The sequence below is a fragment of the Plectropomus leopardus genome, chromosome 2 (genome assembly GCF_026936395.1).
Source record: "Plectropomus leopardus strain MGB_pleo_1.0 chromosome 2, ASM2693639v1, whole genome shotgun sequence".
Lineage (NCBI taxonomy): Eukaryota > Metazoa > Chordata > Actinopteri > Perciformes > Serranidae > Plectropomus > Plectropomus leopardus.
The window spans coordinates 35,969,880-35,994,232 of NC_142177.1; the positions used below are offsets into that span (position 1 = coordinate 35,969,880).

The 24,353-nt window shown below is 39.9% G+C and overlaps 1 protein-coding gene across 1 annotated transcript in view; it reads left to right on the plus strand.

The window, feature by feature from the left end:
- nisch (nischarin) overlaps positions 1–22,475 on the plus strand; it is a 33,491-nt gene extending 11,016 nt beyond the window's left edge. The window contains exons 14-28 of the mRNA XM_042509783.2: positions 2,724–2,842; positions 3,111–3,205; positions 4,401–4,676; positions 5,319–5,632; positions 6,958–7,169; positions 7,920–8,371; positions 9,814–9,998; positions 10,378–10,441; positions 12,352–12,490; positions 12,912–13,062; positions 13,230–13,349; positions 13,460–13,621; positions 14,340–14,512; positions 15,816–16,006; positions 18,370–22,475. Of these exons, the coding sequence (XP_042365717.2) occupies positions 2,724–2,842; positions 3,111–3,205; positions 4,401–4,676; positions 5,319–5,632; positions 6,958–7,169; positions 7,920–8,371; positions 9,814–9,998; positions 10,378–10,441; positions 12,352–12,490; positions 12,912–13,062; positions 13,230–13,349; positions 13,460–13,621; positions 14,340–14,512; positions 15,816–16,006; positions 18,370–18,697 (2,981 nt within the window). The 3' untranslated portion in view covers positions 18,698–22,475. The remainder of the gene's footprint in view (positions 1–2,723; positions 2,843–3,110; positions 3,206–4,400; positions 4,677–5,318; positions 5,633–6,957; positions 7,170–7,919; positions 8,372–9,813; positions 9,999–10,377; positions 10,442–12,351; positions 12,491–12,911; positions 13,063–13,229; positions 13,350–13,459; positions 13,622–14,339; positions 14,513–15,815; positions 16,007–18,369) is intronic.
- Positions 22,476–24,353: the final 1,878 nt, after the last annotated feature.

Below are 24,353 nucleotides of genomic sequence, written 5' to 3' on the forward strand. Positions count from 1 at the left end.
GGCTGAGGGGAGGGGGGGCGTTGGTTGTTATTTCCAGACAGACGAGTTCTCTTGCTCTTTGTCTGGAAAGTAGCAAATCCCAAAAACAGCAGCTGAATGCACTTGCTGGGGCTGCAACTAGTGAATATTTTTATTATTAATCAATCTTCTTGTTGTTTAGTCAGTAAGATGTCTCTTTAGCTGATAAAACTAACCTGCTGCTGTCACTTCTGATGGAGAGCAACCTGTTTTAAATCAGATAATCTCTGCTTTTTGTTTCCTCCTACTTCCTGCTCAGATTTAGAGAACATTTTCTCTATTTTTAACTTTTAAAATGTGATCATTTGTCTGTTGCTTTAGATGTTCAAATTTCAGGGCATACTTCCTCATGTGCCAAAATCAGAGACAATGCGACATCACACTCGTTTAAGATGATCGAGGCCTGCACAGAGTTCCTCACTGCCAGTCACTGCACAGTGCATGCTGGTTAGACTGGTGTCCAACTTGTATCTGACTTGCTCTGATATCATTCATGCACACTGGGTCAACAATAGTTTTATCAAGACCAAGGTGGACGCAATTTTACTAAGCCAGGCACTGTAGTTGCTCTCCACCGACTGCACAACCCAGAACATGACTTGAACGCCTGGCTGTCGCCTGATCAACGAGCTCACTGGCTCTCAGTTTGAATCACAAACACTCCTAATCCTAATTTTTAGTGTAACTGTAATATTTAACATTAGATCATGGCTCTTAGTCTCATGTGTTTCAATTAAGGTTTAACCTGTGAATAAACATATCTTTTAGCAGTTGATAATAACAACAAGAACAACAACAACAATGATAATAATAATAATCATAAAATAGGATGTAAATATTTCTCCGACTTCTTTTTAAAGGCTGCTAGAAATGATAATAATATTAGCAGTATGTAAACATGTCTGTGACTTCTCAGTTTTTGATGGCTGCTAGAAATAGTGTCTTTGCTGGAAACCATCTGACTCGCCTGCAGCTTTTTGTCACCATCTGCTGCTGCTGCTGCCTAATGTCGTCTAATTTTCAGACGAGGCAGAGTTCTTCCCGAACAAGCCAAATAAAATGGTCACAGAAAATGTCTTCAAGTGTGACTTAAATGTTAACAGTTGTAAACAACATGATACATCAGTCTTCTGCTGACTGGTAAAGTCTGAATAACCCAGCTTTGAAATAGAAAAAAGCTGATATGATCTCCTGGAGAGTGAAGAGAAATGAAATGGACATTTAGTCTGATTATCAGACTTCAACCGAGCCAACTGCTGCTTCACTGACTGAGGACTGACAGGCAAATGATCTAAAGCCCCAACAATGCTCCTGCAAATACAATATTATTAACAGGCTGTCTGCAGGTTTTTAAAAAGTCCTCAGATGTCTTAAATTCGGTTCTAGAAATATTAGGCCTTTAAGTCTTTAAATAGTCTTAATTTTGCATTGGTAGGACCTGATTTGCCACAAACATTAACTCATTTCATTTATCCATCAAGATCTTCTGTGTGAAATTCTACATTTCTGATGTTACAGATCTTAAAACTTGAATCTAATACTGTCTTTTTACGTTGTAATTGCTCTTACCTGTTGGCAAAATGCGTATAAACCGAACTCACTCCTATTACCATATTCCTCCATGAAACCTACGTCCTCAGAGGACTACATACTGTATCCTACTTACCTGCAGTGCTTGAATGAGAAAAATATATTTTTCCAAACAGCAGAGATAATGTGGTTTAAAGTTATTTTGAAATGGTCTTAAAAAGTATTCAATTTAAGGATGTGTAGAAATCCTGATTAGAGTGTGTATTGAGTATGTTGGTTAATAATTAATAACCAGTATCAGTACAGAAATTTCAAAGATCAAGTCCTTACACAATTTACAAACAGCTGGTGGAGCTCGACAGGAGAATAACTAACCAGAAAATAATACTTGCTGATGTTTGGCTGCAGGTTGTTTGACACCCAGCTGATCCTCACTAACTTCTGTCTGTGACACTAATATTTGTTCTGGCTCAGCTCAGGATGCAAAACTGAGTTACAGTCTGAATCTAAACTGTATGAGCCCAGTGTGTGTCTTTATTTCTTGTTGCCCGTCTATGTATGTTTGTTTTCATGATATTTGAAATGTGTATCTGATTCAAACTCTGAATGCTGAAAGGCAAGAAAAAAGGCTTGCACATTTAGTTTTCACTTATTTAATGCACCCAGGTAGTTGTGACGTTTTGACAGGGCTCCGTAAGACGTCTTAAAGTGCATTGAATTCATTAATCCAAAAAAACAACACCTTAATTTGATCATTTATGAGCAATCACAACAGGACAGCACTCCGATAATAGTATTTTATTATTGCCACATTGAGGCCGTCACGTAAAGTTGCAACTAAAGACTCATCTCTCAAATATTGATACATTACAGATTAAAATTCAATAGAGGCCAAATTTTTGACATAAAATGTTTTGAATTGCCCGACCATCAGAAACTTTAAAATATTTATTAACAAAGGAGAGTATCATTTATTTATACTTAAGAAGCTGCGGCCATCAAATCATTGCAGTCTGTTTTGAAAAAATTATTTTGCTGAGTTTACTCATGAAATTATTCTGCACAGAAATGGTCATATTTAAAGATGTTGAGACCCAAAATAATTATTAATTATTATTAATTATAGTTATTATAGCAGAATCAATCCAGATTCACTGGTCCGTTTGATTTTTCAGATGTGACGAGCAGAGAAGAAGCCGCAGTCCCCCCCAGTGTCCTCCCTCCTGTGGATGCTGCACTTCCCCCCGCAAGCTTTAACACTGATACACACCTCCCGTCTGCTCCCCCCGCCCAGGTGAGCACACACCTGCAGCACCAGGGAGGGGAGGCAACTGTTACCATGACAACCAATAGACTATCAGTTACAACGACAGAGAGGCAGTTTGACTGTTCATAGATCTGTAAAAGACTGCATGCAATGGATGAATTATGTGATACTTAGGTTAACAGTTTATCAGTTGACCAAAATGTGTGGATAAAAAATGTGAAAATATGAATTTTTGTTTAGATTTCTGTGTTTGTCTCAGTTGTGCTCTAATTTCACTTTATTTGTTTTTCTGCAGGAACAACAACCTGCTGTCAGTCTGTCTGAACACGTACACCCTGGATCTCCGATAAACAGTACTAGAACTGCCACAACGACTACAAATACTGTCTGGTCAGTATCAAATAACATAATTTACCACAATTTAAATTAACGACTCTAAATACATTTCTCTGTGCTTCTGCTTTAAAGGATTTTTTTATTGCTGTGAATCAGTGAAACCCAACTTTTTGGCTTCACTGTACACAACCAGTTCAAGACTACAGAGAATGTGTAATAGTACAGGTCATTATCATATATTTAGCTAAAACATAAAAGAGCAGCTTCTTATTGCATATAATAAAAGTGTTGCAGGTGTTTAGAAGGTTACATAAAAAGATAAAAACTTGACTGAATATTTATTAATAACAGCAGTAAATACTGTAAAACAGAGTTGGAAAAAAATATTTTTGTCTAATCAATTCAAATCCATAAACTCTGAAAAACAACTCGACCTAATGTTTTATTTGTTTATTTGTGGATGTGAGAATGAAGGAGTGATGTGGATTAAATGTCTTCACAGCTCTTGTTATCAGAATCGTCCCTTCTCTGCTGGTCTCTCTGCTCCATTAAATATATCCACATTTGGCAGGTGGGCGAGTGTTAATGTCAACCCTGCCCATAATATTACACAATATCAATTAAATATCATTCACAGCTCACTGGCTTTGAACAGAGAGAAACTGTACCTGTTTAATACACAGGTTTCAATGGCAATTAGTGCTGTTCTTTGTGAAATTAGATGGTATTTGTAACAAGGTTTATATGCATAGGAAGAGGGCAATTTTGTGCTGAATTTTTGAATAATCCTGAATATACATACATGCAAAATGGCACAGGTGTACCCAAGACTCTGCTTTGCAGTGAAGTTTGCGTGCATTTCACCCTTTGCACTTGCTTTGTGGATTGCATCTTTTTCTCTCATTTGCACAGGTTTAGCGGCTGCAAAAACAGCACAATCCTTTCGTGGATATGGATCTTGGAGGTGCAGCAGCTCCTGCACCTAAATCTCTTTTTTTCTGTATCTTTTAAATTGAGCTTTATTGACCTACAAAAATAAAACAAAAGAATTAGTAACCTTAAAGTCACATTTTTTTAAAGGTTGAATGTACAGGCAGGTGAATAACAGCAGTTGAGTTTATGATGGTAAAGGACAACTGAAACGAATGAATGTCATGTGATGAAGCTATAATCAAACAGCTGTTTCTTCTGTGTTCACAACAACATGAGAAATTTAAAAATTCTCCATCCCTGTCTCTGTCTCCTCCAGTTGTGTCTGCTCCTCTTCCTCCTCCAGACCTGTTGAAACTACCTGCGTCTCCTGCAGCACAGCCTGGTGTCCTCTGCTTCCTTCTCACCTGCTCTCCCTCTCCGAATCCAACAAAGACTTCATTTCCCAGCTCTCCCAGCATCTCAGCTCCATCCTGAAGGCACAGAAAGGGAAGAAAGAGGAGGAAGAGAAGGAGGAGGAGAGGGAGGAAGAGAGGAGGTCCGAGTCCAAAGAGGTTCAGTCCCAAGTGGAGAGCACCGATGTTGGAAGTCCCAGGTAACTCAACCAGCAGCCGTCTCTCATTGGTCTCTGATATTCCAGAAAAATCCCTTTGGTTTTAGTTTCTAGGTTTCTCAGTCGTTCTTCAGATGTCTTAAAGTTCTCACTGGTTTCTGGGATTTCCTGAGGTTTTTGAGTTTGAAGGTAAATATGTTGGAAAATGCGAGAGCTTGTCGGATTAATGGGAAGTCTTGTATATAAATGCTTTGTAAAACTTGTCTTGCGGCTTTGTGAGAGAGAGCAGAGGTTTAATGACAGATTGGTCTCTGAGATCCCTTAAAAGCCTGTTTCTTCCTTGGGGCGCCCACTGGCTCACCTGGTAGAGCGGGCGTCCCAAGTACAGAGGCTGTATCATCGCTGCAGCAGCCGCAGATTTGACTCCAACCTGCTGCCCTTTGCTGCATGTCGTCCCCGCTCTCTCCCCTTTTCACGCTTAATCTGTCCTATCTAATTAAGGCAAAAAGCCCCCCAAAAAAGCAGGTTTCCACAAGTGCCCACTGGTTTGTGAGATCTCCCTGCTGTTTTGTTTAGATCCCCTAGAATTCACTTATTTATTATTGTATTTTCGTAAAATATCAATATGTGTAAAAACTAAAATGCTGATTCTTCTTGGTTCCTGTTTTTTGCTCATTGTTCTAGTCCAGGCTCCAGGGACGGATACTTCGAGATGGGTCTTGACGACTCTGTTGAAGAGTCTGTCTGCTCGTCCTCCTCCACGTCACTCGCTGTTCCTCCTGCAGAGGAGCCTGGCGGCCACCAGGAGGAGCTGTGTGGAGAGGAGGAGGAGGAGGAAGAGGAGGAGAAGGAGGTGCAGATCAGAAGGGTTCTGTGGTGCTACTGTCTTCAGGTGAAGGAGGAGGCGGAGCAGAGGAGGGCGTGTCTGGTGCTGACGGACCGTGTGTTGGGCCTGCTGTACCTGTCAGATGATTGCACATGGACCAATCAGGATGCAGGTAAACAAAGAGTCAGCCTCAGGTGTTTTTATACTGTAATCAATCAAACAAATACAGAAGCTATGACTTCTGCTTTAGTTTTTCATATTTGTTTTCATGTTGTTGTTTTTTTTACTACCTATCCTGGTTTAATTAATGAGTTCTGTTTAAGGATTATTATGTTAGCTAATAACTTTGCTGCTCTTCATCCAATTATTAGCCAATCCTGCTTCATGAAAGAGTTTTTTTTCATTGATGGACAGCTAAAAGAAATTGCTGCAGCAACTGTTTTTGTCATCTTGTCCAAAATGATAAGACTTCTCAAAGTTCTGTGTTTTTCAAAACAGAGGTAGATACATAAACCCTGTTTAGTAACAGGAAGTGAAACGAAGCTTGACTGGTTTTCAGACATTTCAGGAAATGTAGTGACCTTTCCTTAAAAGTGGGGTATAAACAACAATTGAGACACTGAACTGTTGAATATAGCATAGCTGGCCAACATGTTTTTTCTGTGTTGAAATTATACTTCCAAAATCGTTTATTTTTTTCTCTTTTTCTTTCTTTCAAAATCACAAAATTTGACAGTAGACAATAAACTTTGCCGCACTGTTAAAGTTAAACCACTATAACAAAAGTAGAAGTGAAGGTGGCAGCGAGGAGAGGGGCAGGAAACTAAAAGACATCTATTCAGAATACAAGTTTTTGATTTCTATTCTGTAGAATTTAAAAGAAAAAATATTGTAATAACTGGAAAGTGTTTGTGTTTACCTATGCCTTATGTATTAACGTTGGAAAAATAAAATGTTCATCACTGCTAATTATCAGTCAAATCATAAATGATTACAAATCATGAACACCAACAGCAGGACAAACATGTAACTTGTTGGCCAGTAAATGTAAATTTTATGACTATGACTTACTGAGGTCAAAGCTAAAAAACAAAGATAATTAAAAAAAACAGGGGAAAGAAATCTTAAATGTAGATAAACAGAAAATGAATCTGCAGCTATTTTATTATACTTCAGTAAGCGATTAATCGTAATTTTTTTTTCAGTATCCCAAATTTGCTGAGCTCCAGCTTGTCACGTGACAACATGATGCTTTTCTTTCATATATTAATAAACTGAATATGTTAGAGTGTTTGGGCAAAAATGGACAATGTGAAGAAGGTGCTGTGGACATTTTTTGCACCAACAAATAGTCAATAAATATAGAAGTAATACTGAATTAATAAATGTTGCAATCTTTATATGCAGTAAATTACATAATGTGTGGTAGAGCTGTTGTGCAGAAATGGTTTTGCTTTGTGCTTTTATATTAAGACCGATCTGTTCTCCTGTTCTCAGACCAGGAGCAGAGTCCGCCTGTGGAGGAGGTGCTGTCCAGGCTGCAGGTGGAGCTCCTGCTGTCGTACTCCGAGCTCCTGCTCTCCTCCTCGGCCGAGCTCCCTGACTCCTGCCTCGCCTTTGGCCTCCAAGCCAGTCCGACCTGCTGGTACATCTTCTCTGAGGCTGAGGAGCTCCGACAGACCAGGAGCGAGCTTACGGTGCTGATCCAGGTCAGAGAGCAACACATGAGCCATATAAGGCGTTTTCGGAACGAAGAGATTAGGGGACTAACTGCCCACTGAAGAACTACAAACCTTTAAGTGCTTTTTTTCTGTTTGCATTCACACCGCCAATAAGAACATGCAGTTTTGACCCGTCAAATCAACATAGTCGAAGGCTGGCTGCTTATGCCACTCAAGTTTTATTTCCATCGTTGCGTATATGCTCAGTTAAGCCTGGAGTTCACTGTCGGTACTCTTGTATGTGATTTCTTTCAGTTTTCTTTTTTCTTTAATACAAGGTGTTTTTTGTGTCGTCTGTTTACATGACTAAGATGTTTTTAAAATTGGCAGTAGCTGGTGCTGCATCGATTTATGTGTTCAACCAATCACTGTACGCGTCCATCACTAAAGGTTACTCTTGTGTTGGGGGTGAAGCTTAAGTCCCCCAAACTGGCGTTGTAAGGACTAAGATTGCTCGCACTTCCTGTGGTGCAGACACAATAAAGAGGAAGTGCTCTTAGAACTATGAAAAAGTTTGTCTGCTTGAAGTGCCTAGTTATCTTAAGTGGTAAACTCTGTTTTAATAATTACAACTTAAATAGAAAGCAGTTTAGAATTGTTTTTTATCGCCCCCAAAATCTAATTTAAATAATGTAGAGACATGTTAGGAGTACACAGATGACATGCATGATGCTTGAAACAGGCTGAATTTTCTTCATTATGTCTGAAAAACAAAAATCTTCTCACCTGTTTTTTCAGGCGGTGAAGTCTCAGAGCAACCCGGAGCCCCCCAGCGATCCTCAGCTCTTCCCCCGCACGCTTATCAACTCCTGGGAGCTGGAGGAGAGTCAGGGAGCACAGGGAGGCTATCTTGCTCTCCTTCTTACCCCCTCCTCCTCCTCTGCCCCGGACACACACCCCCTCCTGTCAGACATCCTCTCCAAGACAGAGGACCCCAGCCTCCCGTCCCTCCTCTTCCTCACCCACCGACACCTCTGGGTGCTGAAGATGGACTTCAGAGAGCTGGCAGAAAGAGAGAGGAGGAGGAGTGCTGACCTGCATCACTCCTCCTCCTCTTCTTCTTCCTCCTCCTGGAGCAGGCTGGTCCGTGTGCCCCTCGGCTCCGTAGAGCTTCATCCCAGAGAGAGAGCTTCTCAGGTCGGGGACAAAACCAGCAACACCTCCTGCCCCGACCCAAAACACCACCACAGGTACGGAGGCTGCGATCAAATGAATCAATGTCTTTTTGTTTCAGTGTTTTCTTGCCAAACAGGTAATTACAGACGAAAGTTTAAACCTGACATAACTCTGAGTCTATCAGTGCATTATAAACATCCATCTGACTGTTGTTTGCATTGATTAGGTTCACTTGTTGATGAGATGAAACACAGTAAAAATCTCTTAATTATGGAGGCACACAAAGATAAAAGGGTCAACCGATATTGGTTTCTCAGGGCCGATACAGATCCTGATTATAATTAGTTAATAAGACAGATAACTAATATTTGGAACTGATATGCATTTAGAATAAAAATGAAAATCTTTCTGTCAGTATTTATAATTTGGAATATAACAAACTCCAACACAAAACTTTGTTTAAATGCCTCTAGCAAATATTAAAAAAAGTGAAAATCTCAACATCATAAACGGCAAGTTCCCAGCAACTTTTTTATAAAGTCAACAGAAAATTTAAATGAATAAATAAATATAGTTTCCTGAGGTTTTACAAAGTAATCAGCCTCAATAATCAAAATAATAGCCCAAACAGAATAAAAGTGCATCATGTAAACACCTCAGTCAGATCTAATCTTTCCCGATCAGAAGGAATTGTATTCATTGCTTTCAGTGTAAACCTGTGATAATCCATTCAGAAGAAAAAATATTAATACCTCATAACAATGTTTATGCATAATCTGATTATTTCTCTGTTGTACAAATACAAACTTTCTGCACGTGTTTGCCACACGTGGTGGTAAGATGAGTCGTACTGCGCCACACACGACTTACTTCAACAGCTGTTTCTGCCTGCGTCCCTCTGCTGATTTTGACAGACGAGCGTTCATAAAATTAAAAATATTTAGTCGTCTACCAATTCTACACTCTTATGTGAGTGCTGTCCTAATTTGAAAAAGTCGCCTGATGTAATGCTGCTTTTCCAGGCTGCAATGTGAAGTCCCTGGACATAACAATCGTCTGTGGCTACCAGTTACAGAAACCTGCATATGAAACATTTAGGGAACATTGGTAAATCATAACATCTACTATAAGTCTGCATGTGAGCTGTTTAGGGGACAGCTGCAATTTGTAACTACAGAAAATAACCTGAAAATACTTACAACTTAATTGTATTAACACGTGGGACCACCACAGATCCTTCTGTACTTTCTATATTGAATTGATTGAATTTTCTCAAAAAGGTTCTTTTGCTATATTTGCAGCAGATTAGGTGCTTCACAGCCGCTTTGCACAAGCCAATAAAAGTCATGTTCTGATTAAATGCTGTGGGGCATCTAAGCACACATCTTATCAGATCACTTAATTTAGTTTTCATATCAGCTGTTAAATTGGATGTTCTTATCAGAATGATTTTAATCAGTTTTAAGAGATATTGTCCACAGCTATTAATGTATTTTAACCATCATGTTGTGTCCAGGAGGAGTCACACTGTGGACCTGCTGCTGGGCGGTCAGAGGCTGCTGCTGCTCTTCCCTCTGGCCCAGAACAGGAGCTCCTTCCTGGGGGAGCTGAGCCAGCGGAGAGCCTCTCTGGAGGGGCTGAAGATGGTGGCTCTGCCTCTGCCGTGCAGGCCGTGTCCACAGCAGGGGCAACACACACAAGGTGAGCCAACTACCTGCTCATACTCTCAAGAAATCATCTTTCTCAGGCCGTACTTAAGGAGTATAGTTTTGTTTAGTGTGACATTTAAGATTATAAAAACGTGTCTATCATGTAGTGACAGAAAAAGCTTTCGATTAGGGTTCAAACAACATGACACAAAAACCATTTACACCCCTGAGACACACATGCAAACAGTTCCACAGATCAGTAAAAACACGTGCACAAAGCTACGTTAAAATAGCAGTGACTATTTTGTCTTTTTAAAAAGTATATTGTGGTGTTTATAAAAGCGTTCTTGTAAGTTCTCCTTTTGGCCAGAGATTAACCCTTTGGTTTCTTCTCCCAGTTTGTTTGACACCTCCTTGTTGTTGTCTCTCAGGCCGTCACAGATCCAGAGACCAGTGCTGTTGTACCAGTACGAGGAAATCACACAGCAACAGCAGGTTAGATTCCTGAAGCACTTCTCCGTGGTCCAACATAGAAACCATTCTCTCCATGTAATTCTTCTTATTCATGTATTTACCTCCACATGCTAATATCATGCTTAGATTTTAAATGGAGTCATACTGTGTGTCCCAGTTTCTCAATACTGTGATAATATGATGATTTCATAATACAGTAATCACAGTGGACTAATCTTATCTAGACACTATCAGTGAGTGTTTAAGACATTTATTTATCTTAAACAAAACATGACGTACGGTGAGTCCCGATGGACGTCAGTGAAGCTGTAATTTAATCAAAAGAGTCCGGCTGAGACATTGGCTTTGTCGATATCATTAGGGGATTAGATCTTGTCACAGATATTAAAGTATCAGCTATGTGTGGGCTGATAAGTATTTAAACTTCAAAGATAGTGTGTTTGAGGTCATTAAAGAAACAGTGTCTCCATTTACTTAGTTTTTCTGCTGGAAGGCAGTGACAAACTTTTTTTTAAATGTAAAATGTCCCGCTCAGTCCACAGTCTGATCACAGTTCTTCAAGAACTGAAGCACCATTTATCAGAAAGTTTTGTGAAAGTCATATGTTCATATAAAAAAAACCCCCATAAATAGTGCTGGAATTTTTGCTGTTATATTTTTATTTTTTAAAGATTATTTTTTGACTTTTTTTTTTTTTTTAAAGACATTTTTTGGGCTTTTCTGGGGGCCTTTAATGGATAGGACAGATTATGTGTAAAATGGGGACAGTGAGGGGATGACATGCAGCAAAGGGCCGAGGCTGGAGTCAAACCCGCGACCGCTGCAGCGAGGACCCAGCCTCTGTACGTGGGGCGTCCGCCCTACGAGCTGAGCTACTGGGCATTTTCAGTTTTATATTCAGGACACATGTAAATGCCCCAAGACAAAAAAAACCCAATCAAAATACAGAATAAAGACATAAAAATAACTAAATAAATTAATAAATTAAATTTTTTAATCTTAGATTTTGGAAAAATGGTCTTGAGAGACCACTGTGTTAAATAATTGCTCCTCTGTTTAAATATGAATTTTTGTATGTAATGTATATGTTGTGTTAAAATATACTGCAGGTAAAATAAATAAATAAACTAAAGAAATAAGTAAAAAAGAGAAACACTGTCACTCATGTACAGTTTTACTTATCTCCAGAGTTTTAAAACTCTCAAATAAGATAAATAAATAATGGTGTTGGACAGTATCAGGCTCTTAATATCACTTATTTGAAAAAAATATTTTTCTTGCTAATAAATTCTAAACTTGATTTGGGGTTTTACTTATTTGTTTGTTTTTTGCAGCTTTTGTAGCTCCTCAGTCTCCATTACTGTGGTGTCAATCAACACCACACTTAAATAAAAGTCAAATAATCCTCCTAGCTGGCACACTGTGTGACTGATTAGTTTGTTTCCTTGATTGTACAACCTGACAGCACAGAGGAGGCAAAACTTTCTGTCTCAGGCTTAATTGATTCTGTAGATGCAGTTACTTTCTGTACAGTACACACAGTTTACCGTCAGAGGTCTTCAGCAGTTTTATCACACTGAAAGGCTCATCCAGACTTCTGATACTTGCCTTCTTCTGTCTTGGTTTCGTGTCTCACCTGACATCTCAGCATATTTCAGCGTTCAACTGCAGGAATAATTAATTCTGCAGGATTATACAGGCTTTTCCAACAGGGGCTGTGCCTCTGATCAGATTATGGCAAAATAAAGGGACATGATTTAATTTGTTTTCTCATAATTGTGCCTTAGGGAGACACTGCATACCTTTATTTTTTTGTTTATCCTTCAACAAACATCAGGGAGCGCAGTGTGTCATCTTTTTTTTCCCCCACAGTGGCTCTGTAACGATCATGACTTGTTACTTGTTAATATTTTTCTCCTCCTCGTCCTCAGCTGGGACTCCTCCCGCCTCCAGGTAGAGGAGAACCAGCCGTCCCCCCACCTCAACCCAGGTCTCTCCTCAGGTCTGAAGCTCTTGGCTGGGCTCGGAGAACAGCAGCTGCTGGCCTACTTTCACAAATATATAGCAGTGGTAAGACACACACACACACACACACACACACACACACACACACACACACACAGAGATACTCCCTAAACCTGTCTCTCAGTATAGAATAATGTGATGCAGCTGTTAAGATGATTAAAAGAGAGACCCATCAGATTTCTGCTATAGAGCAAAATCACCCTCCTGACAAATGTTTTCCAAAGTGAACTGTTGCTGTTTAAGATCGAAATTTTTGAAGAGCTACAACTGACAAATATTTTCATTATCAATTTATATAATAAATATTAGAAGTTTCAACCTCAAAATTCCTGAGGTCAAAGTGACGATGTAAAAAGTGAGTCTATAAAACTCAAAGTTTCTGTTCAGTAGGGGTCAGAAAAAATCCCAACAGGAAATAAAAAGTTGGATTTTTTTTGCTTTCAAAATTGTTTCTTTTTTGTGTCAGTCTGAGGCGGAGGAGGTGAGACAGGTGTTGTGGCTGTCTGTGGTTCTCTACAAGTCTCCAGAGTCTGAGCTCACCTGCTGTCTGCTGCTCTCCACTGATACAATCTACTTCCTGTTGGAAGACTCCGCCTTTACGCTCGGTCATCACTCAGGTAGGATGAATAAATAAACAAACAAACAAACATTTACGAGCGAGCGGTTTCCTTTTATCCTTTCAACAATTTGTTAGCTGGTGTGTAATGAACACTACAGCCTCCTTTCATAAATGTCTTTTCTCTCTGTATTTCCTTCTGTCTTCCCATATCCGTCTGTCCGTCAGTGTTGGAAATAACGGAGTCTGGAGATCCGGACATCTGTCTGTGCTGCTGTCTGTCCATCAGGCTGTCTGATCTGCTGTCTGTCAACGTGGGACTGTTCGACCAGTACTTCAGAGTCGTAGGTCAGTGGATGCACACACACCTTGTTTCCAGTGTAATATCATCCAACTTGTGATATTACTCTGTGTTATCCTTTTGCCATCTTTCACAGATCCTCTCTCTGTGTTTGCAGGTCGCTCGGCCGATCAGATCGTGTGCTGTCTTAGCAGGGACAGTTATGGGACGGGCGTCTTCCTTCAGGAGCTGATGTCTGCTCTGAGTCTGCAGCAGCAGCTTCCTCCTCCAGAGCCGTCAGATCAGGACTTCTACTCCCAGTTCACCAACACAAACACTGGTAACCATGCAGGGAAAAAATCACATTTCACTTTTGACATCAAATCCAACCTGATTATGTTGCGATCATCCATTCGGTGCACTTTGCCATAAAATGTCTGTTGCTGGACCACATGAAAATCTGCAAAAAGAAGGACATACAGTGAAAAAGATTACAGAAGAAATGTGTTCACTGTTTTGAGCCCTATACAAAATAACCCCCAATTTTTCCAGTTTTGTCTGAGAAAAAAACAAGATTTTTGGGAGATAAACATTTTGCATAAAGCATGGCACTAAGGACCATGTTTAATATTTATCTCATTATGTTAATAGTTCACCTGAAAATTAATCTAAATTGTAAATCTTGCTCACCTGCCAAGGCTGATGGTCCCAGAAAAGGTTTTCTATTGAATCGGGTTAAGGAGAGCACAAACAGAGTCTGAACAAAAGATAAAGCAATAAAGGTATACCACATGAATTGATCAGTCCGTAAATGTAATAGATTTAGACGGTATTTTAACATCACGTTCAGTCCCTCTGGTATAAATAAGAAAACATGAAGAAACATCTTATTTTGATACCAGTCTGTTTCAATATATACTTTTATATAGATTTGTTGAATTAAAAATCCTCTCCTAATTACATTGTGCAAAATTAGACCAAATTCTTCGGACAACAACTGTTGCCGACCGGGTGTTTATCTGCTGAGGTGACAGACGTGGTTTTGTCTCCCCCTGCAGGTAAGATGCAGAACTACGAGCTGGTGCACAGCAGCAGGGTGAAGTTCATTTATCCCAGTGAGGAGGAGATGGGAGACCTGACCTTCATCGTGGCAGAGAGGAAGACTTCAGCCAGTGCAGCGTCGTCATCCTCGCGCTCATTTAACGTCCTGCTGTACCTGTTGGTCTTCCAGGTAAGAACTTCTGTCTTTGTAAATGTGCTAGGACTACACAAGCAACAGCGTATATCCATCCGCCCAGTGCTTCTCTGCATTGTCCGATAAGCCTGATAAGACTGATGACTAATTTTCTCTGCACAGAAACAATGGTGCCAATCCTGCCAACCTCAGTGGCACGACAAGACTTCACACAGTCACTGCCACTTGTTGTTTTAAAGAAAATAGCACAGACTCGCCCTGGAAACACAAACTGTGTTTTTTTTCTTTTCATTTCTTATTGTGTACACAAACAAACACGATAACAGTGAGCTTACAGAAGCAGTGGCAGGTTTATTTTTAATGACCTGAACAGCACATTTCTCTAAATTCTGAACTATTTAAAGCATATTTATAATTTAAATGATTTATATAAACTATTAAAATTGTCTATAATTGATATTTTATTATTGGCAATGAATTACAGCTTCTATGACATTACAATAACGTTGCCCTCAGACTTGTGTAGTGTTTTTCAGCTTAATGTTTTCATTTTCCAGCCTGCAGTTTAATTGTTTTGATTTTGATGTTTCTCTCACTGATCTCACACCGTCATTTTCAGCTGCAGCTGGTGAAGAAAGTGAAACATTTAGCATCCAAGAGCCGAATGTGTGGTTTTTTAAAGGAGAACAAACCAGAGCCAAAGGGAGAGTGAATATCAGACTTGAATATTTTAGGTGGAAACAAACTCTGAATGAACGCCTGTGTTTCTCCCCATCTGCTGAACACATAAATGGGCAACTGTTTTCTTACAAGTGGTGTAATAATAATACCAGTTTATGTTCACAGCCTTTTTCCATTACCCCAAGTGTAAAAAAGAAATTTGTTATTGCTAGTTTATGAAATCCCTGTAGTTGTTTTGGTATGCAAACTCTAAGAAACCGGTAGGTCTGCTGCAACACTCGGCTCTTTTTAATGAGGGCTTAAAACTTTTCTGTTTGCTGCCTTTTACTAAATCAAATGTTAAGTCATGTTTTCACTTTAAACTGTAACTTTCATTATTGTATTTTTTGTCTTATAATATTTTTTTCTTTTAAATTTTTATTGAAATGTCCTTTAATGATGTAGTTTTTTTGCACTTTTTTTTGTTGTTGACATTTTTGATGTTTCATGTATAGCACCTTAAATTTGCCTTGCTACTGAAATGTGCTATATAAAAATTTTGCTCCTCCTTAATGATGTTTTCACTGTTTTTTCCTTGATTTTGTATTTCGAGTCTTTGTATTTTTATCTGTGTTATTATTTCAAACACTCTTTAAAAAAGTGTTATTCTGTTCTCCAGGTCCAGATCCCGAGCGCTCAGCCCAGCCAAGGCTCAGCTCTCTCAGGCCACTCCTCTTCAGTTTCTGGCTCCGGCCCGTCTCCGGTTCTCCAGCCCAGGACTCTGATCCTGACCAGCACCGACGTGTTCCTGTTGGACGAGGACTACGTCAGCTATCCTCTGCCCGACTTCGCCAAAGAACCTCCCTCCAGGTGAGCACACAGGAAGCCTTCCTGTACCACAACATTTCAAAACCCTCCATTTTATCCATTTTTATCCAGGGGAGTCACTTTTGAGCAGAATTATGACGGACCTCAGGTTCGGTAGGTCGAGTCGACAAACATTAAGCTATAAAATTAGTGGAACATGTCGTCTCCCCTGAACGCTGCAGAGTTGTAATTTGGCAGCAAGCTAAAAAAAAAAAAAACGGTTTGTACTGTTTGTACTCGTCTGCTGCAGGAAAGAGGAAGAAGAGGAGACACTGACTGACTGACTGACATATTGTGTGTGACGTGTAGACACAGGGAACATGGGGCACTCAGGAAAAAGAACAAACTGAAATCAATATTCATTGAAAATTAAGAAGCAGAGCATCGAATCAGTCGCTGTGAGCAGGAGACTCTGTGACTCAGCAAGAATTTAGAAATGTAAATCTTGAATTATAAATGAAATTTCTAACATGAAGAAAATACACAAAAGATTAATTATATTACCAACACATGACAAACCATCAACATGCCTCAAAACGGATTAAAAAAAAAAGAAACAAACAAAACAAAATCAAATTAAAGACAAAACAAAACAAAAAAATTACAAAGACACTATTGCTAAAGAGCAAAACAAACAAAAACATTCATCATGATCATTAGGATGCCTTTTAACATCAGGCAAGGGACTACCAATGAAAATTAGCTCCCCAGCTAACTCGGGTGCATTTACATTTGTTTATATGTGGATTAATTTACACCGTCCCTTTTTAAATGAATGAATTACAAATTAGGCTTTTAAAAATGACCTTAATGTATTCCATTTGCTTTCATATTTGCTTAAAGTGTATCTCTAACAATAATAAAAAAAAAAACCAAACAATAAAAATGTATAACTTTGTAACACGACTTCCAATAATCTGTGGAGCTTCGTCCATATCATCCTTATTTTTGTGACCATTTTCTGGTTCCAGCACCGACAGACGATGTCTCCCAGCTCTGATTTGCTCGGTCCTTTTTCCAAACAGGAAAACAGCCATTACGAAATGTATGTTAATCACTGATCAGATGTAAGTGGCTGCGTAGTATTTGTCACTATGGATCTGTAACAGTAGGTGAATATGAAACGGATTCAAAACAGACCGCTTTTTATTACCAAAACAAAAGAGATCCACCTCAGAGAAATGTTGCAGCAGTGACAGCTTTATTACCCTTCAGGCGGAGCAGATCTGCTGCATCACTCTCTCTCAGTGTAGAGATCATTAGCTCAAACTGCTGGCTGGTGTTTGTTTGTGTTGTTGTGCAGTTTACTGACTCGCTGTGTCATTCATGAGGAGACTGTTTCAGAGTTTCAACTGAGTTACAGTCCAAAAATTGACTAAGCTTCAAACAGCTGATATAGAACAGCCAGCATCCCTGATAATAGACACTTTGGCACCAGGCTTTTGGGTCGAGATTAAAATGATTTGAGATGATTAATCTTTAAAGCGAGTATAGTCTATATTTGTACAATAACAATATATCAAATGATAATGTCACAATGTAAAAGCAGTTGGTCATTTTGCTGCTAAAGAGGGATGTGTTTCTTTAGGAGCTGGTGAAGATCAGGATCAGTGCTAAAAGGGAGCGAATAATAAACTTACTTGGTGTGTTTTGTTGCACCTGTAATCACCTAACTGTGATGTCATGGGGTCCGTTAGTGCACGTGTACATCACAGCAGCAAGGTGAGAAGTTAAACCAACGAAAGTTTAAAAAAAAAAACACAAAAAAAATGTTCCAAAGAGGAGCTGCTTTTGTTGTGTTGCCGAAAACCTACTTTTATCTTGTTTAATTTTTTTTTCCACCTTGCCTCTCGTGGCTTCCGTACAGAGCTTAGTTTTTGGATTCCAGTCAATGAAATCCCACCTGTTGTGAATAGTTTTAATTGAGAAATAGAAGTTGTGGACATAACGGCTTTGGCTCAGAGGAAGAGCAGGATGTCCTCTAATCGTGAGGTCAGCTGCCCCATCAGTGAAAGTGTGTGTGAATGGTTACTGAGTAGCATGTGGCATCATGAATAGTGATACCAGTGTGTAATACCAGTGTGTGAATGGGTGAATGTGAAATGTAGTGTGAAAGTACTTTGAGTGGTCAAAATGACTAAAAAAGCGTTATACAAGTGCAGTCTGTTTACTATTTTTACCATAACATGTCTTGGATAACATCAAAAAGTCCCTGTTGACACGTTAAATATGATTAATAAGCCCTTCTCTCAAAGAAAAGATTGTTGTGTTTGAGGGAAGTTTTCAGTTTTTGTGATAGTTATGTACAGTGTGGTCTTACTCATCCTCCCCCTCGTCATCATCTTCCTCATTGTGTCCTCCTGCAGGGAGCGGTATCAGCTGCGTGAGGCTCGGAGGATCCGGGACCTGGACCGGGTCCTGCTGGGGTACCAGACTTACCCTCAGGCTCTGACCCTGGTGTTCGATGACCTGCCCGGCCCCGACCTGCTCTGCCACCTCACCATGGACCACTTTGCCGCCACAGGAGAGGAACCCCCGTCCAGAGGGGGCGGAGCCAGCAGTGGCGCAGAGGGTGAGGTCCAGTGGTGCGTCTTTGTCCCGGGAGCTGACAGCAGGGAGAGGCTGATCTCTCTCCTCGCTCGCCAGTGGGAGGCGCTGTGCAGCCGGGAACTTCCTGTGGAGCTCACTGGCTGATTGGTTGATGACAGATCGATGGACGACTGATCCGCACCGAGTTCGCTGTTGGGAGCTGATTGATGGGCGGAGTCATCAAATGATCGGGAAAATTTCCATCCAGATTTAGAGCTTGGTTGGCTGTTTAAAGGCCTCAATATGCTTCAAAGGAAGAAGTTTGTACAAAGTGTTGTCGAACACGTTTAAGGACAAAGCTTTTTCAGCTGCTCTAAACGGCCTCGCTAAAAGACACTCTGTCGTCATAGAAACGGGCGAGATGCCATGAATGCATCAGATGGGGATAAAGATGCATACATTCAGTCTCTCCTTGATAACATTCAGCGTGTTGCCATTGGTTGTTTTCATGAAAAGTTACAGAGATAGTTGCTTGAGAGAGAAGTTTAGCTTCACACTCCAAACCAATCTCATCATCTCTCCGTAAACACACCAGAGAAAACAAATAGGGACGTTTTACCGTGACGTCACATTATGTTGCAGCAAAAGGCGAACCAGGTCAAACGTTACATTGGTCTCACTTTGGCATCCTTATTTAAATTAGGCTTCAAGAAATCAATGAAGATGCCTCAGTATCATGGATATATAAAGAGAACTGGATACAGTGTCAGAGGCAGGGCGCTGTTTATTCCTATGAAAGTTTCTCAGTGGCGCATGAAGCCAAAAAGGTTCAATTTCGATGTGAAAAATTAGGTGGATCATCCGCTCTGCTTCTGCATGGTTTGATCCATAGAGCAGGTGCACTAGAGACTCTCATCAGCCAAGTTGACTACTTGCGGGTTAGCGCTCTGCTAACTTAAGTTTGGATAAAATAATTGAATCTTGCGGCTCTTCTAGACTTTTGAAATGTTATCGCACTGAATGGATCAAATTCTGATAGTGAACAAGTCATTGTGTGGGGTTGTGGTGTTCAAAGATATGTACCTCGTGATCTACAGACGTCTGTTTCCCAATATAAGTCAAGGGGAAAAAGTCTTTTGTGTCCAATGGCCTCACGGCAGACTCAGAAGTTGTAGTTTCACGGTTTGGCCACGATGTGAAATCGGCTGTTTCTGGGCGTTTGCTCAGCATGCCTCAAAGGAACTAGTTAGTTTGCGTTTATCCTCATTCTGTATGTCCACACTTAAAAGTGGGGTGAAAAGCTCGCTGTCATACTTGGATCGCGATGACATCCCACTTCCTCCTCACTCTCTCTCCAACAACTGTGTCTTTTGCGTGTCCTTGTTATCTTGACGTCACAAATTTATCAAATGGGGACAATACACAGAGATCGCTCTATAGAGCCGCTACCAAGTCCCTTCTTTATGCCGCCTTTGCATTTTTACACAGAATTTAACAACTGCAGCTGCTCCTGCTGTGATTTTAGACAGAAGCAACAGAGGTTTGAGGGGCGTGACGTGTATCAGAGCAGCATCTGCCTCTAGAGTGACAAATAACATATTTGTCCAGCTGTTTCTAAACAGCTCATCCCTGTTACATGGCGGCTGATCTCGTCCCCCGCTCGGAGGATAAGGAGCTCCCGAATCTCGCTCTTTTCCCAATTTATGGATGCTATTCTTCCTCGAGTTCGCTGTGAACTGCTGTCAAAACATCACGCCCATAATTCCGTCTGGCCGGCCGTCCCATTTATATAGACTTTGATTGGGCCCTGTTACTACCTCCGCTGCCGGCTCAAAGGCGAGACAACTCTGTCCACTCATTCAGCCATCGTACAGAACGGAGGAGGCCACTCTAGAAAAGTGACACAAGTGATTTTGTTAGCAGTGAAAAAATAAGAAGCTTGAGAGATAATTTTAAACTCTGCTCACTTTCACAGCTTCACACACCTGAAGCGGACGTGACTGTTGGAGTCGGAGGAGGTTTCAGACGCTGTTAGATGATCAGACAAGCACTTAGTTTGAAGCATATTGGGGCCTTTAGTCATTCTTCAGCTGAAAGGGACGTGGCTGTGTCCACGCACCGCTTGGTGTCCGCTTCAGAAAAAGAAACTGAGGTTTATTCGGACTCAGCAGACACCAGACCGCCATGACAGACCCGTGACCTCACAAGAAGCCGAAATATTGGGAGTTTCTGGCACAACTTCTTCTAACAAAGTATCTCACTCCGATTTACAGACTCTTTGGAAAACTTGATTGACAGACAGACGGACAGACTGGTGTTGCACAGCAGGGGGCGCTGCAGACAGTCCACAGGAGTTTCTACAAGATTTTATTCAACGGTACTTAAAGAAACAGTTTCTAATTTCTGGTAAATCCTCTTGTTCTCTGTCCTCTCCAGAGTCAGACAGAAAGATGTACGTCAGTTTCATCCCTGTGTGTCCAGTACAAAGATAAGCCTTCGATGTTTTTAGCGCAGCTTAGCACAGAGGCTGGAAACGGAGGGAAACTGCCAACCCAGTTTCATCAAGAGGAAAAAATCCACCTTCCAACAACTCCAAAGCTGTCCAATTTACATGTTGTTATTTATGTAAAGTTACTTTTAAAACCAAAAACCATTTTTAAAATTGCGTCATCTGACTCTGGTTTGAGTCACAAGAGGGTATCCCAGAAATGTTGTACTGTCCTTTTAAGTCACACACACACACACACAGAGCTGCTCGGCACAATCTGCTCTCTGAACATTTTATTCCTTGCACATTGTAATTAATGAAGCAGTATTATTGAACTGTATATTGAAGCTTTTTATTAATATTATATTAATATAATTATGTTTTGGGAAAGACGGATGTTTTCCATCCTGAAGCAGATTTTGTACTTAACACAGAGGTCTCGATGAAATTTTCAAAAAGAGCTCTAAAATATTATCTTTATTATTATCATTTAGTATTATTTTTTATATTTTCGTTGTGTTTTATTTTTTTGTGTGTTATGTTTTTCATACATTATTATTGACAAATGGGAAGCCAGACAGTGTTGGACCCTGCCACCTTTTATCACTTTTGTTTACACCTTGTTGTCTTGTTTAAGGGGAATGCCACTGAATTAAAGTGAAAATGAAATGCGTAACAATATTTACTGCTTGCTGTAGTGAGAGAAGTTTGATTCTTAGAAAATCAGCAGGATTTAACCACAGTCTGCACACGTTTCAGCTGATGAAGCGATTTATTTACCAAACCACCAGGATGTTTGTCGCTTCTTATTTCTGTGGGAAATCCAACTGAAACTATTCACACAGTTCCAGCCAAGGTCTATTTAATGTGTAAATTTGGAGATACTAAGTGTTTTACAAGTGTAAAATACACCAATGGTGTGAGATTATTCCCCATTTCAAATTAAGTTTTAAATTTTCTTTATAGTAGTGCAGTGATCAGCAGTTATACGTGTCACCTGCCTTGCGTTGCGTAACCTTCTACTGTTTACCTGGGGATTATTGTCATGGAAAATGAAATGTCATGTTAACTTTTCACAGTTGTAAAATTACGTCTAATGTGTTATAAACGCCTTAGCAGAGTTTTGGCATCTGTCAAAGTCCAGATGAAACAGCATTTTGAGAGTATCCAGCTTCAGTATTGTGAGCAAGTATTATTTGACTTAAGGATCCAGGCTCTGTTTTGGTTGACATTCCCACTGATGTTCACGTGAGCCCTCTTGACTCACAGTTCCTCAAATCTGGCGAGGAAAATGTAAAAGTAGGAGAGGTCAGTGACAGCGATCCAGGGCGCAAGACTTTGGTGTCAGTACAGCACAGCAAATAATATTATAACCCTTTAATCTTTGTTATTTCAACAATGGATGAAAAAAAAGTCTATAAAATTAAAAAACACTCCCTATGTGACGTTAAATGATGTTATCTTGAAATGTGCGTTGTTTCTTGACCTGTCAAACGTCTTTTTAGTGATGTCACCGTGATCCCAAATTCCAGCGGTTTTATTGGTGAGTAAAGTATTATCACTAATATAAATGATGGACAAAACCAAGTTTAAATAAACCAGAATGATCCTTTAAGACCAAATCCCTCAGAATAACACAGTGCGATGAATCTGCAGTGAATGACGGCACGGACCCAAAGTCCTCAGGGTCCAACGTTCATCAACAGACCAGGTTTGTACACAGCTTGAACTCTTTTGAAGAAAGAACAATTTCATTGTCTTTTTCACTGATTTCAGGTTTATGCTCAGTGTGGTCAGATGACTTAGAGGACTGACGTGGGACCAGATGCTGTCAGAAGATTTGACAACTGACTCTCCAGACTTTGGGTAACCTCACTGTTGCATGTTGTTTCTGAGCCACCAGTGCACTTAAGATATGAGTTGGTGCAAATCACTTGACACATTGACAGTTAAGATATTACGATATTATATACTGATAGCATTTCCTAGACGGACCTGAGAAAAGCTTTTGTGTCCTGCAGGTTCACAGATACCATGGGGGGCACTGAGGTTAATGTCTTTGAAATGTTTCTCAAGATTTTGGGGTTTTTACCAAACTTGTAGGATTTTACATTCAGATAAAACCTTTTTAGCCCAATTCCAGCATATTCAGACTTAATACTTTTATTATGCCTCCATGCCAGCAATAGCCTTGGCTGGAGGCACTACGTTTTCGGGTTGTCTGTCCCTCCATCACAATCTTGTGAATGCAATATCTCTAACAGGAGAGAATTTCATAAAATTTGGCAAAAATGTTTATTTGGACTCAATGATTAACTGATTAGATATTGGTGGTAAAAGGTCAAAGTCACTTTGACCTTGTCTTTCTCATTCTTGTAAATGCAATATCTTAAGAACACCTTGAGGGTATTTCCCCAAATTTGGCACAAACTTTCACTTGGACTCTGATCTTGCATCTGTCAGTCTCATGAAAGCAATATCTCAAGAACACTTTGAGAGTATTTCTTCAAATTTAGCACAAATTTTCACTCTGACTTGAGTCAAGGTCACTGTGTCCCTGTATCCGTCTCATTCTCGTGAACGCGATATCTCAAGAAGACCTTGAGGGAGCTTTTTAAAATCAAACATCAACTTAAACTCAAAATTGAATTCTGTGGTCAAAGGTGGAGGTCAGTTGACCTCACAAAACATGGCCATAATTTAAGAATTCATATGCTAAGTATTACAAAATCTCACACAAATGTCTAATAGGATATAGTGAAGAAGTGACTATATCCAAAAGATCAAAGGCTTAATTCTAGTTAAACTAAATTTAGGCATTTAAGTAAAGAATTGAGAATTTCTCCACCAGAAAAAATCTGGCAAGTTGGAGAGGGCTTTAAAACTGCATTTAAAACTGGGATGTAAAACACTTTAAAAATGCTTTTTAAACCTTATATTATTATTATTATTATTAATATTAAAACTTAGTTTCGCTGGAAAGACCTGTGTATTTTGGTTTTAGTTAGTTAGAAATTATGACTCATAAGTTCAGTATTTTTAAACTCCCAGCTGTTGAGAACCATTTCTTTCCCAGGGAACAAAAAAAACATGAAAAGAGTGAATTGACCAAAAGTTCCCGTCAGCAATTCATTGCTCTCGACGCTCAGTGAGGTTTTGATGACTTGACGGTTCAGAGGCACGGAAAGCACTGCCACCTTTCAACTCGTTTAACTTCCTCTATTTCCTGTCTGTCCGAGCTGGTCCTCATGAATGTTGGCAGATTTCCTTTTTAGGGACACTAAAACAGACTGAGGGCAGAGATACTGTACGAGGAAGTGTGATCAGCAAATC